General features: G+C 42.1%; 1 protein-coding gene across 3 annotated transcripts in view; it reads left to right on the forward strand.

Annotated features, from left to right (window-relative positions):
- CARMIL1 (capping protein regulator and myosin 1 linker 1) overlaps positions 1–13019 on the forward strand; it is a 319600-nt gene that overhangs the window by 122730 nt on the left and 183851 nt on the right. For all 3 annotated transcript variants that reach the window (XM_024751952.1, XM_024751953.1, XM_024751954.1), the window contains exons 3-4: positions 2509–2559; positions 7721–7780. In XM_024751952.1, coding sequence (XP_024607720.1) covers positions 2509–2559; positions 7721–7780 — 111 coding nt within the window. The remainder of the gene's footprint in view (positions 1–2508; positions 2560–7720; positions 7781–13019) is intronic.

The raw sequence follows: 13019 nt of genomic DNA on the forward strand, positions 1-13019 counted from the left end.
AAAAAAAAAAAAAAAAAAAAGTGCTGTGGGACAAGGTCTTAGTTCAGAGAAGGCAAATTTTTCATCCTTTAAGATGAGTCCTGATCTTGTAATTTAGTCACAGATAACCTGTTTGCCAGACCTAAGCAAATGAGAACACCGGCCACGCCTGTCTCTGGCCCCCTTTTATCTCCCTTTCTATTACTGTCAGGCCTCTTCTGACTGTCTGATGTTCACCACTGAACCCTGTATGTCTCACGCAACAAAACTGCCTCTTGCCTTTTCCCCAAAGGCAGCCAAACTCTACTTCCCTGGGTACTGCTGTCTTAGTCAAGGCTTGGCTAGTGTAGATGACTTGAAAAATTTAGCTCTCCGGGCCATTCTTGGATTTGAAAAGAGAATCTTTTAAACTACTGGAATGTTGAGGAAGATACTGTTTGAGCTGGGAGCTTTGTAAATCCCTTCCCAGTCACAGGTGGCCCTGGGCTCTCACCCTTCTACCCCAAATCTAACTGAACTGCCAGGGGCTAGAGACCAGGAGGCAAGATTGGGTTAGAATGTGTAAAGGTAGCCTAATGGTGAAGAGCATAGGCTTTGGAGTTGACAGACGTGAACCTTACTCCTGCCCTTGGGTTATATCACAGAATCTGTTTATTCATCTGTGAAAGGGGGGTAATAATGATAGAGAATATGGTTGTTGGGAAGCTTAAATGAATCAGTGTATCCAAGGATGTTTGCCCATTTATGGCCCATAGGGAACACTTGATAAATGGTAGCTACTACTCAGGGCTGGCTTCATGGGCATGTGACCTGTACAGGCGCACAGGGCACTGCTCTCAGAAGGGCCCTACGCTTGGGTAAATGCTTTCTGTCACTGTCTTTAAAATTCTTCATAATTTCTGAACAAAGGGCCCTGCAGTTTATGTAGCCAGTCCTGCCACTTCTGGGCTACAGTTGACCTCCACTCACTCATCTGACCCCACTTCTTACACGCCTCTCCCCTCTCTATTGCTTGTTGCTCCCCCCCACCCCACCCCCCGTCTCTGAAGGGCCTGAGTAAAAAAAGTAAGGATCATTCCTTTGGGAAGAGAACTGTGGTTCATGGCCTAAGAATATTCAAATATAGATGTCTTTTGTTGACTCCACTTTTAGAAGTCACTTATTAATGGTCTTTTAGAGCACATCACCTCTAAAGTCAAGTAGCAAAAATGAACCCAGGTGGAAAAGGATCCCCTGAATAACTGTGATTGAAGGCATCTGGGTGGAAAGTCTTCAATGGGCCGTGCCGCTCTGTCTCTGCCTTCCCTTTGCTCGTTATCAGACTCTCCCAGCCAGTGCTGGGCTACCTCTCTTTACCATCTGTCTCATAAAGGGTCCTGACTTGAGTTATTCCCAATAGCAGTGACCTCTGATTATTCAAAGAAGAGTTATCTAGAAAATATACTGTTTCTGTTTAGAGTTGGGAGCCTAAAGAGAGGCACAGAGCAGGCTACAGGCACACCCATGGACTCACCTTCTGTGTGTGAATGCACAGGATGAGCCCTGGCCAGAATCTGGATAAATCCTGTAGCAACTTGGGCCTCAGTGTCCTTGACTTATGATTTCTCAAGTTGTGTTCAGATCTAGCATTCTTAGACTAGCACATACGTATCATTTGCTAAATATCAACTTAGTGACAAGGAAGTTGTTTGGAAAATCAAAGACAGGTCTCCCGTCAGAACTTGAGAAGTGCTGGAGTCCGCCTTCTTTATTGCAAAGGCCCCCGAGGCCTGCCCGGACCTCCGGGTTGCAGAGTGGCACGTTTAGAGATTACGGTTGGTAGACTGGGATCTCTGCTCCAGGTAGGAACTAGGAGTTCAGCCTAGTTCCAGCCCCTTTGTATTCACAAGGGCCCCTGCTGGGCAAGAGGTGCCTATAGGCATATGGGACCCCATGGGCTATCTATATGTTCTTAGCTGAGAGCTGGAATTGATAAATGTTCTGTCTAGGACTGAGAGAGGCATAGCTGAGAAGCAAAGTCGGGGTTGACTTCTTGGGAGAGTAGCCTGTTTTGCTGCCTGTGTGTCATGTAACTGTTATCAGTTAGTGGACGGAGAACAGGAGGCAAGAGGGCAAACGTGGGTGGCGGTTGTAATTTGGAAAGTGCGAATGAGTACTTGACTTCTTCATTAAGTTTGCTGTTGATATAGTGAGGCTCCTCCTATGGATAAGATATCTGTATTTTAATATCTCAGACACCTGTCTCGCTTACTCAACTGGAGTAATCTGTGGCTCCTTTGGGCTGCTGACTGGTTGCTCGTCTTGAGATTTTGCAGGTGATTTGTTTGATACGGCCCTTCATACAGTGATTCTTAGAGTACAGCTAATAACCCGACAAGGCCAACAAGCCGGCCCAGGTCACTTATTCTTCTTACATGTCAGGAACCAAGCCTCTCGAGGCTTCAGTATCATTAAAGTCCTGCGGGTCACACCAAAGCCACCAGCTCACGTTTCGGTACTTATACTGATGCAGCTGCTTCTGTCTTACAGGTGCTTACATCATGCCGAGCCTTCCTTGTCACAGCACGAATCCCCACCAAGGTAAGTGTTGAAGTTTCCTCCTTCCAACACACACACACACACACACACACACACACACACACACACACACACTGCGAAACGCACTCGCTTCTCAGTTGTGTACACTTATGATTTCAGCCAATGTGTCCAGAGTTCTCTTTGCACAACCTTATTTTCCTTCCTTCTCCCTAGAAAGTACCTAAACGTTTCGTCCTTTGTTCCCTCTCTGTGTTAAAGGCATCCCAAGAAAAGTGGCGAAGCATTTCATGTTCCGTATCCCCGAGGCTTGTGGATTTCAGTTATTTTTCTCTCTCAACTGGGGCAGGGTTTACACTTTCTTCAAGTCTAGTTCTTATTTCTTTGGGTCCAGTAACGGCCCATTTTTCTAAGGCTTTGACACGTGGGAAATAACCTTCATAACTCTACAGAGTGCATTACCGGGAACTAGCCACCTAGCCCTCTTTCATGGGCAGACTCTGGTGTCGCCTATGAAAAATAACACGGTGCCACTTGGTTCCTTAAAAGATCTGACATTTTCCATAAGATGTCCTTTGTTATAGGGTGCAAATTAACATTTGAACTGATAGCTCAGGAATTAGGCATCATAATTGCTTCTTTCATTTTCTTTATGGTAACAGAAAGGTGTTGACTGATTTTATAGGATATGAACTCACCTGCCCACAGACCCAGGAAAATGGGGAAGGTTTGGGAGGCGCTTTCAGCCTTGCTCCTATGTTTGCGCTGCAGTGTTATTTGCTCATTTTCTCGGTCCTTTCTTGCTTCTTAAAATTCAACATGTAGCCACTGTCCTGTGAATACCTACTTACGTGCTGGACACGGTGCTGTAATGCAGTGGACCTGGTAGGACTGACAAACTAATGATTTGCATGATTTTTGTTGAACTTTGAGAAGGTACCAACCCACTGTTTGCTAGTCAAAGGCCATACTGCCTTTTTTCTTTCTGATCATACAAATGCTAAATTTTATGAAGTTTCTCCGAGGAATGAGGCTTTATATTATCCCACCCCTTTTGATAATATAAAGTGAGTCTTTATGTTTATAATGTGTTATAAGTGAAATCAGTCATTATATAAATGGTGTTGGACTAAATTACCTATATGCTAAAGTACCTGAAGGCAGGATATAAGGAAGTGTTAACCATTATCCCACTGGTGAAAAATTAATTGTGGAAGGAAGTTTTATGGGCTTGAGAAAATAGTCAAGCAGCCTATTGAGTAGAAGGCTCCTGAAAGATATGTTTACCCTAATTAAAAATGTTTTCACACAGCAGAAGGTGTATTACCCCTTGGGAAGTCATCTGCCTCCCTTCTGTTGCCCCCTCCTTGCTCTGCCCCTGAGGGAAGGCCCAGCTTCACCCCAAGATGTATATAACATCTCACATCGGCCTGGCTAGGGTAGTTTGGACATTGGTGCTGATTTCTGATATTGTCAGCATCACAAATAGAGGCAGATCTTCTTCCAAAGTGACCTGCCTGCAGAAGGCTGGTTTTCATGTGTCACAGTGCACCTTGGCTAAGAAGCAGAACCGGTGTCAATGACATTTTTCTGGGGAAATAATTATATTCAGAACAGTAGTGTACAACAGCCCCGATTTTCACATAGGTTTCTTCTCTTTTCTTTGGGGGCTGATTAGTTAAACATTTTCTTCTTTTGTCCTTTTATTGTTAAATGTACCACATACGCAGTCAAATGCACAAAATAGAAATGTATATCACCGTGATTAACTGCAAAAGATACCTCTGCAGTCACATGCAGATGAAGAAGTAGAACTTTGCCATTCCCTCCAGAAGCGGGGAGGAGGGGGGCGGGTGATTGTCAAATCAGGGAAGGGTCTACAGAGAAGCTGGGCTGCAGGGTCAGCCTGCGTCAACCAGGCAGATAAAGGGGGTCTCCTGCTGGTCAGAGGTTTAGCAGTTTGCAGGAGCACAGTGTGTTTGGGGAGCTGAGATGTGGGCCCAGGACTGAGTAGGAGGCTGTGGAGGGAGGGAAATTGGTCAGAAAGATGGGCAATCATGACATGGGTTGCTTCATGTGGAACAGTTGGAGTTCCCGAAGGAGCATCACATAATAACATTTAGATTCGCTCTGTTGCCTGTTGGGTGGGGACTGTCTTGCTGAGGGTAGAGGCGGGCCTCGGATGATTCTCTCCTCTTATCTAACTGATCACTTGTATCTGTGGTTCTCTCTCTCTCTCTCTTTTTTTTTTTTGCGGTACGGGGGCCTGTCACTGTTGTGGCCTCACCCGTTCCGGAGCACAGGCTCCGGACACGCAGGCTCAGCGGCCATGGCTCACGGGCCCAGCCGCTCCGCGGCATGTGGGATCTTCCTGGACCGGGGCACGAACCCGCATCTCTGCATCGGCAGGCGGACTCTCAACCACTGCGCCACCAGGGAGGCCCTGTGGTTCTCTCTTAAAGATGTCCTCAGGTCTTCCTGCAGCCTGCCTGTGTCTCAGCTTCCTAACTAGTCCCCCTGCACCCTCCTGCCCAGTGACATTCTTTAAACTGTCTTCCGGGTGGGCTGGAGTCAGGAGGGTCAGTGCTGGGAGCTGAGAACAAAGGCCTGTTAAAAAGAGCCACGGGTGAGATTAGAGAGAATGGCTTGAACCTTGCTTTGATGTCGGTCAGTGTGTCCCCATATCTCCCCTTCTCACCATTGTTAAGAACCAGGGCTCCGATGAATCGCATACTCAGCCTGTGCCCCTTACTCATCCCTGAAACTGCAGGGTCTACTTCTCGTTTCTGTCTTGCCCTTGTTCTTTGAACGCCTCTATGCCTTGGCAAATTCTTCTTCTTCTGCCTGGATTTCCCTTTTCGCTCCTTCTTTGTTTGACACACTTGAAGTCATTCTTCAGGGCCTAGGTGGAATGTCTCAGTGCTTTCCCGGTTCCCTGGCACTTTGCTTATTCCAGGGACAGCACTGAGGTGCAGCAGAAGCTGCACTGACCTAACTGACCTCCAACTAACCTCCCCCAGCCAAACTGACCACAGCTGCCCATGCTAGTCCTGATACATGGACTGATGCCAGCTGCATCTTCAGAGCCGCTAGGTTATAAGAGACTGTAGCTGTTTACACCTGTTCCCACCAGTTGTATGAGATGCCCACCAAGGGTCAGTGGTTTGCTTCCAAACCTATTCATAGCAGTTATAATTACAATAGTAAATTTTTAAAAAGATATTTTACATATCAATGAAATAGGCTGCAAAAGGAGAGAGTATCTGTGAAATACTGAATGTTGGTAAAATAATTCACTTTAAAAAATTACTGTCTTGTTAAGGACTGGACAACTGTTAAAGGCTGGGGGGTTGGGAACATAATAATCTAGAGAACTTATGCCCTCACATTGCTTTCCCAGTGTCTTCAAGCTCTCACTCCATTTTAAAGAGCTTTAGTTGGAAGTTGTGTGTCCAGCATTTACGGGTGTGGTCCACAGAGGAAATGCCACTGGAGGGCCAGACAATGGGACTTGACTCAAAGAAGTAAATTTGGCATTATGTCCAAGGCTAGCAGATGAAAATATGTTTATAAGTTTTAATTTGAAATAAATGAAGGTAGAGAGGTACTGTTTTTAGAAAATGATTCCCTGCTTGACATGACTTTTCAAAATCCACCAAGTATAGATCTTGATAATGATAAGAAGACATCCACTCTAATAGAATGTTTAAAATGTGCCCCCGATGCTGCATGTAACCATGGGAGGACAAGATAAATGTCTCATTCCTCTTTACAGTCCTGGCACACAGTAGGCCTTCCATAAATTCTACTGGTTGGCTGTGTGAACAACGAAAGAATGAATTATCTTTCTACCTCCAGCCCTCGTCACCATACTGGGGATTCAGGGGTTCTCTGTTCTAAAATTGATCTGACCAAATGTGTAAAGGTACAACATAGCACCAGCAGGCAGAACTAAGGGTCCTGTGGGTTTGGTTCTGAATGGGTTCTTTTTCCATTACATTGCTAGTTTTTTTTTTTTAAATAAATTTATTTATTTTATTTACTTATTTTTGGCTGCGTTGGGCCTTCGTTGCTGCGCATGGGCTTTCTCTAGTTGCGGTGAGCAGGCTTCTCGTTGCGGTGGCTTCTCTTGTTGCAGAGCACGGGCTCTAGGCGCGTGGGCTTCAGTAGTTGTGGCACGTGGGCTCAGTAGTCGTGGCTCGCGGGCTCTAGAGCACAGGCTCAGTAGTTGCAGCGCACGGGCTTAGTTGCTCCATGGCACGTGGGATCTTCCCGGACCAGGGCTCGAACCCGTGTCCCTTGCATTGGCAGGCGGATTCTTAACCACTGCGCCACCAGGGAAGTCCCCACATATCTAGTTTTAAGATGAGAGGGTAAAATAAACTGATCCAACTCAGTTCTTCATTGTCTTTAGTACCAGGTCCTGTGACTGTTTGTACTGAAATGAGAGACTGAAAAACTGGGAGAAAGATTAGTGGCTGTTTTCCAGGAAAAATAGGCAAAGAGTATGAGACTGGAGGTATTTTGAAGAAAAAGAAATGCTGATTACAGGAGAAGCGAGGAAGGGACACTTGTTATTAAAATGGAAAGGAAATAAATCATCATTTATGTATATACACAGAGAGAGAGAAGACTTTATGTGTGTTTCATTGAAACACAGATTAAAATTCTTAAATATTATATTCTTTTAAATCCATTCAAAATATGAACTTTAATGAAAGACAGTGGAAGAAAAGATGACTCCAGTAAGTGGTCAGAGGGTAACCCAAAGAGGTAAAGGTTTAGAGAGAAGGGAAAACAAACATTGTCTCTATCCTGATCTGATTTGCTGAAGCAACATCTTGAAATAAGAGAAAAGAAAGTCTATTTAGATGGCTCCCTTCATATATTCATTTCTCAGTAAATAAATACTGGAGTAGAAGTACAGAAACTTTCCATTGGGTTTGTCCTTGGATGAAATTTAAAAAGTCAGACTTGGAGTTTCCTTTCAGCCCTTTGGGAAAGTGAATAATGCTTTTCCTGAAATATGCTAGATCGAGGTCATGTTGTATTGAATGTATGGAGATATTAAACCAGCCTACCTTCAGAAGATGCCCAATGTTTTGTTTGCACTGGACTGTTTCTAATTGTAGCATTTTTACTTTGAATTATAGGTTTTAAAACCCTCATTACAGGTCTTTATTTCCCCCTCCTCCCTCAATTGCAGCTCGAGGTAACCTTCAGCTACCTGGAGATTCACGGTGTCCTGTGCAGCAAGCCAACTCAGGTGGGTGTGAGTAACCTGTTTGTCGTTACTGCAAGGTCAGAACCTTTCTTGAGTTTCTGAAACCAGCTAATACCTTCTATTTGGTTCACTATTGAAAGTTTCTTGAGATAATGTGGAAAAACAAGGTAAGGGAAAATGGAAGTTTCTGCACCAGAGACTGAACAGGGGCTTAGGTGGGAGGGGCTGGGAATTTGTGATAAGGGAAACACGTTCTCCATAACTCAATTTGAAAAGAACAATTAGCTCTTACATTGCCTGGCCATATAAACATGAGAGTACTGTTCCTTAGAGATGCTGTACAAGTTACAGCAGTAACATTTCATAGCTATTCTACAGTAATCTGTAAGATCTTTCTGGGAATAGAATGATAAGTGAATCTTTTGGTATTAATAAAATGTAGATTTTAAACAACAGCTTTATTGAACTATAAGTAACGGGCAGCCAACTAAGGTGTACAGTTTGATAAGTTTTGACATGTAGACCCATGAAACCATTACCACAGTCAGGATGCTGAACATACTCATCACCTCAGGGTTTTCTCAGGCATCTTAGTAAACATTTCTTCTTGCCCCTCCTCATTCATAATCATCTACAGGCATCTACTCTCAGCCACTATAAATTAGTTTGCATTTTCTAAAAATTCATATGAATGGAATCATACAGTATGTGTACTATTGATTGTCTGCGTTTTAGCCAGTGTAATTGTTTTGAGACTGATTGATTTTGTTGCATGTCTCAATAGCTCATTCCTTCTTATTGCTGAGTAGTATTCCATTGTATGACTATATCACAGTTTGTTTATCCATCACCCACTGATGGACATTTGTGTTGTTTCCAGTTTTTGGCCGACAAGCAAAGGGCAATGAACATTTATTTACAAATCTTTGATTGGACATTGACTTTTATTTCCTGTGGGTAAATATCTAGGAGTGGAGTGGCTGAATTGTATGTATGTAAATGTATGTATGTATATAGTGTAAATATGTATGTAAACGGTTTAAGAAGCAGCTAAATTGTTTTCCGAAGTGGTTGTACCACTTTACGTTGCCACCAACATTGTGTAAGAGTTCCAGTTCCTCCACATCCTCCCAACACTGGTATGGTCAGCATTTTAATTTTTAGCCATTTTAATAAATTTGTAGCACTTTCTCATTTGTAGTTTTAATTTGCATTTCCCTGATGACTAAAGATGTGTGGAACATCTTTTTATCTGCTTATCTGCTGTCATATATCTTTTTGGTTCAAGTGTCAGTTCAAATTTTTTGCCATTTAAAAAATGGAGTTGTTTTCTTATTAAGAGTTCTTTATATATGTGATTTGTATGTATTTTCTCTCAGTCTGTGGCTTCTCTTTTCATTTTCTTTACAGTGCTTTTCAAAGAGTGGAAGTTTTAAATTTTGATGAAGTTCAATTTATCAGTATTTTCTTTTATGCATCGTGCTGGTATCATATTGAATAAATCCTTGATTAACTTAAGGTCACAGATGTTCTATGTCTTCTAGGAGTTTTATAGCTCTGAGTCATACATTTAGGTCTATGATCCATTTTGAGGTAATTTTTGTGTATAAAGCAATATGTGGATCACTTTTTTCCCCCCATTATGTATAGTATTTTTACTTGTTCAAGTACCATTTGTTTGAAAGACTGTCATTTCCCCAGTGAACTGGCTTTCACTTTTGTTGAAGATCAGTTGTTCACATAAACGTTCGTCTGTTTCTGGACTCTGGTCCCTTTAATCCTGTCCCTTTGGTCTATCCTTATGCTGCTCTCACACTGTCTTGATTACTGAGGCTGTTATAGTAAGGCTCGAAATCAGATAGTGTGAGTCCTCTAACTTTGTTCTTTTTCAAAGTTGTTTTAGTGATCCTAGGTTCTTTGCAATTCCAATATGAATTTTAGACTCAGCTCAGTTTCTACAAAAAGCCCTGCTGAGATTTTCATTGGGATTATATTAAATCTATATATCAGTTTGGGGCGAATTGACATCTTTTTAAAAAAATTTTTTTTGCGGTACGCAGGCCTCTCACTGCTGTGGCCTCTCCCGTTGCGGAGCACAGGCTCCGGACGCGCGGGCTCAGTGGCCATGGCTCACGGGCCTAGCTGCTCCGCGGCATGTGGGATCTTCCCGGACCGGGGCACGAACCTGTGTCCCCTGCATTGGCAGGCATACTCTCAACCACTGCGCCACCAAGGAAGCCCGGAACAGATACTCTTGATTTACGTCTATCTTTGAGAGAAAGCATCATTCTTTTTCCATTAAGTGTGATTTTAGCTGTTGGTTTTCATAGATGCCCTTTATCTGGTTGAGGAAGTTCTCTTTTATTCCTAGTTTGCTGAAAGTTTGTATTAGGAATTATTGTTTTATACGATTATTGTGTGCTTTTCTTTTTTTATCTTTTGTTAATATGGTAAATTTTATTGATTTTTCAAATATTAAATCAACCTTTCATTCCTGAGATTAACCCCACTTGGTTCTGATGTATTGCTCATTTTATATATTGTTGGATTTCATCTTTTAAAATTTCGTGAAGGAACTTTGCAACTATGTTAATGAGACTTATTGGCTGTAATTCTCTCCCTCTGTCTTTTAAAATGTTTTAATCTGCTTTCTGTATTAGAGCAATCATGGTATCATGGAGTGACTTGGGAATTAGTCCCCCCTCTTTAATTGTTTTTAGAAAATTCTATGTAGTCTTGGTGTTAATTCTTCTTTAAATGTTTGGTTGAATTTCCAGTGAAGTCGTCTGGGCCTGGAGTTCTCTCTTAGGGAAGGTTTTTAACTACAAATTCAGTTTCTTTAATAGATATGGGTACATACATATTTTTTTTCTTGAGTGAGCTTTGGTAGTTTGTGTCTCCTAAGAAATTTATACATTTCATCTCAGTTGTCATATTTATTGGTATAAAGTTGTTCATAGTATCCACTTGTTATCCTTTAAATATCTGTAGAATATCATTCCTGATATTGATAATTTGGTTCTTCTCTGTTTTCTTTTCCATGTCAGTCTGGCTAGAGGTTTATCAATTCTTTTGATCTTCTCAAAGAACTTTCTTTTCAGTTGCATTAGTTTTTCTCTATTGATTTCATTGATTGTTTTCTATTTCAGTGATTCTTACTCTGATCTTTTTATTTCCTTCCTTCTACTTATGTTTTTTTTGTTTTTAAAACTCTAAAGAAAATGTGTGTGTGTGTGTGAGAGAGAGAGAGAGAGAGAGAGAGAGAGAGAGTGTGTGTAGTTTGCTGATAGCATTCGTAAAAGAAATTGTCAAAATCATCACTTTATGTTGATTGAGATTACATACAAATCCTTGGAACTTTTCCATAGTCCATCTTAGAGCAATGTTTTATCCTATGTTTATCATTCTCCAAGAACTAGCGTTTGGAAGAAAAATTACAGCACCATATATTTGCCCAAATGGGCAAACATATGCAGGAGTGAGTGATAACTCATGAATGATGACATAACCAGGGCATTCTTGATGGTCTTAATTCAGGAATGTTTATGTTTATGATTTCGGGGTTGGGATGGGAATAGAAGGGCACTATTGAAATGCCAGTGCCAAGGTTATATTCAGAATATGATTAGACTGTGGTATTTAATTATGAGAAAGGATGTTGATATAGCAAGACTAATTTTCCCATGTGGCTGCTGGAACTGCTCTTACCACACTTGTGGTCCTGTCCATTCAATATGTCCAGCATTCAGAGGAACTGGGTGTAAAGCAATCCACCTTAGTCCCATGGAGCTGTTCTGTGGTTGTAAGTACCACAAAAATAGCTCTACGACATGACCTCAGTTTGACTTTGTCCCATGGTACGGACCTTGGGAATGAAATTACTATATAGTGAAACAGTGGTACTACTTCACAGAGGAGCTAGCAATCCAGACACTTGGAATAGGAGTCACTTAGTGGTATTCAAAATTTGATGTTTCAAAATTGCCTATGGTGCTTTTTAAAAATACTCATACCTCAGCTATTGGGTTTAAGACAGGCTACAAGGATATATTGTACTACATGGGAAATATAGCCAATATTTTTAATAACTATAAATGGAGTGTAACCTTTAAAAATTGAATAAAAAATCAAAAAGATACTGATATATCCAGCAGCTCCACCCCACCCTGCTGCCACACACACACACACACTTACTCACACACACACACACGCACACACTCATGACAGTTAGTCTTCGATATGTCTGGGGTGGGCATTTGATTCTGTTGTGTCCCAGAGGTTGAGAATGAATAACCTGTGTAACCTCAGGACCCTTGATGTCTCTGGTTTTGATTTTTTCTGATGTGAAATCGTAAGGATGATCGTGTCTGCCTGTGGCACTTGCAGTCTAGCCTTGATTAGAACATTTTTTTTCTAATGTTCTCTGGGGTTTATTAACTTCTCTGTCATTGCTATTTTTATCATTATTTAATGACAGTTTGTAAATTCCAATAAAATCCCAGGGGGTATACACAATTCATGGTATATGAGTGAGAGTGAGTGAATGTGTTATTGAGTTTGTGAAGTGTGATTTTACTATTGCTCTTTTCCTCTTTCTTGTGAAAATGGGGGAAACCTTCATCTTACTTTACAAGTCTCCTTGCCATCACACTTTCTGGTTCAAGTTCTCTTGCTGTCACAGTCAATAAATAGAGACCAACAGTTGTATAGTTTTATAGTTATAGAATTTTTGGACCTTTTTTTGTACAACTGAAGTACCTGCTAAAAATTTTTTTTTTAATTATAAGTTAATTATTTGCTACGTCATAGAATGATTTTGGTAAACCACCCCTGGCTGTTTTTGTTAGAAGAAAGAAAAACACTTTACAGATCTGTTGGCTGGGGTTTAGTAAAAAGTGCTTTTCTTGGACTTCCCTGGTGGCGCAGTTGTTAAGAATCTGCCTGCCAATGCAGCGGATAGTGTTTCAATCCCTGGTCCGGGAAGATCCCACATGCCGTGGAGCAAACTAAGCCCATGCGCCACAACTACCGAGCCTGCGCTCTAGAGCCCGTGAGCCACAACTACTGAGCCCACACACCTTAACTACTGAAGCCCCCGTGCTCTAGGGCCCACATGCTGCAACTACTGAGACTGCGTGCTGCAGCTACTGAAGCCCGCGGGCCTACAGCCCATGCTCTGCAACAAGAGAAGCCACCACAATTAGAAGCCCCACGCACCGCAACAAAGAGTAGGTCCCGCTTGCCGTAACTAGAGAAAGCCGGTGCGCAGCAACGAAGACCC

Source organism: Neophocaena asiaeorientalis, unplaced genomic scaffold, assembly GCF_003031525.2.
Source record: "Neophocaena asiaeorientalis asiaeorientalis breed wild unplaced genomic scaffold, Neophocaena_asiaeorientalis_V1.1 scaffold165, whole genome shotgun sequence".
Taxonomy (NCBI): Eukaryota; Metazoa; Chordata; class Mammalia; order Artiodactyla; family Phocoenidae; genus Neophocaena; species Neophocaena asiaeorientalis.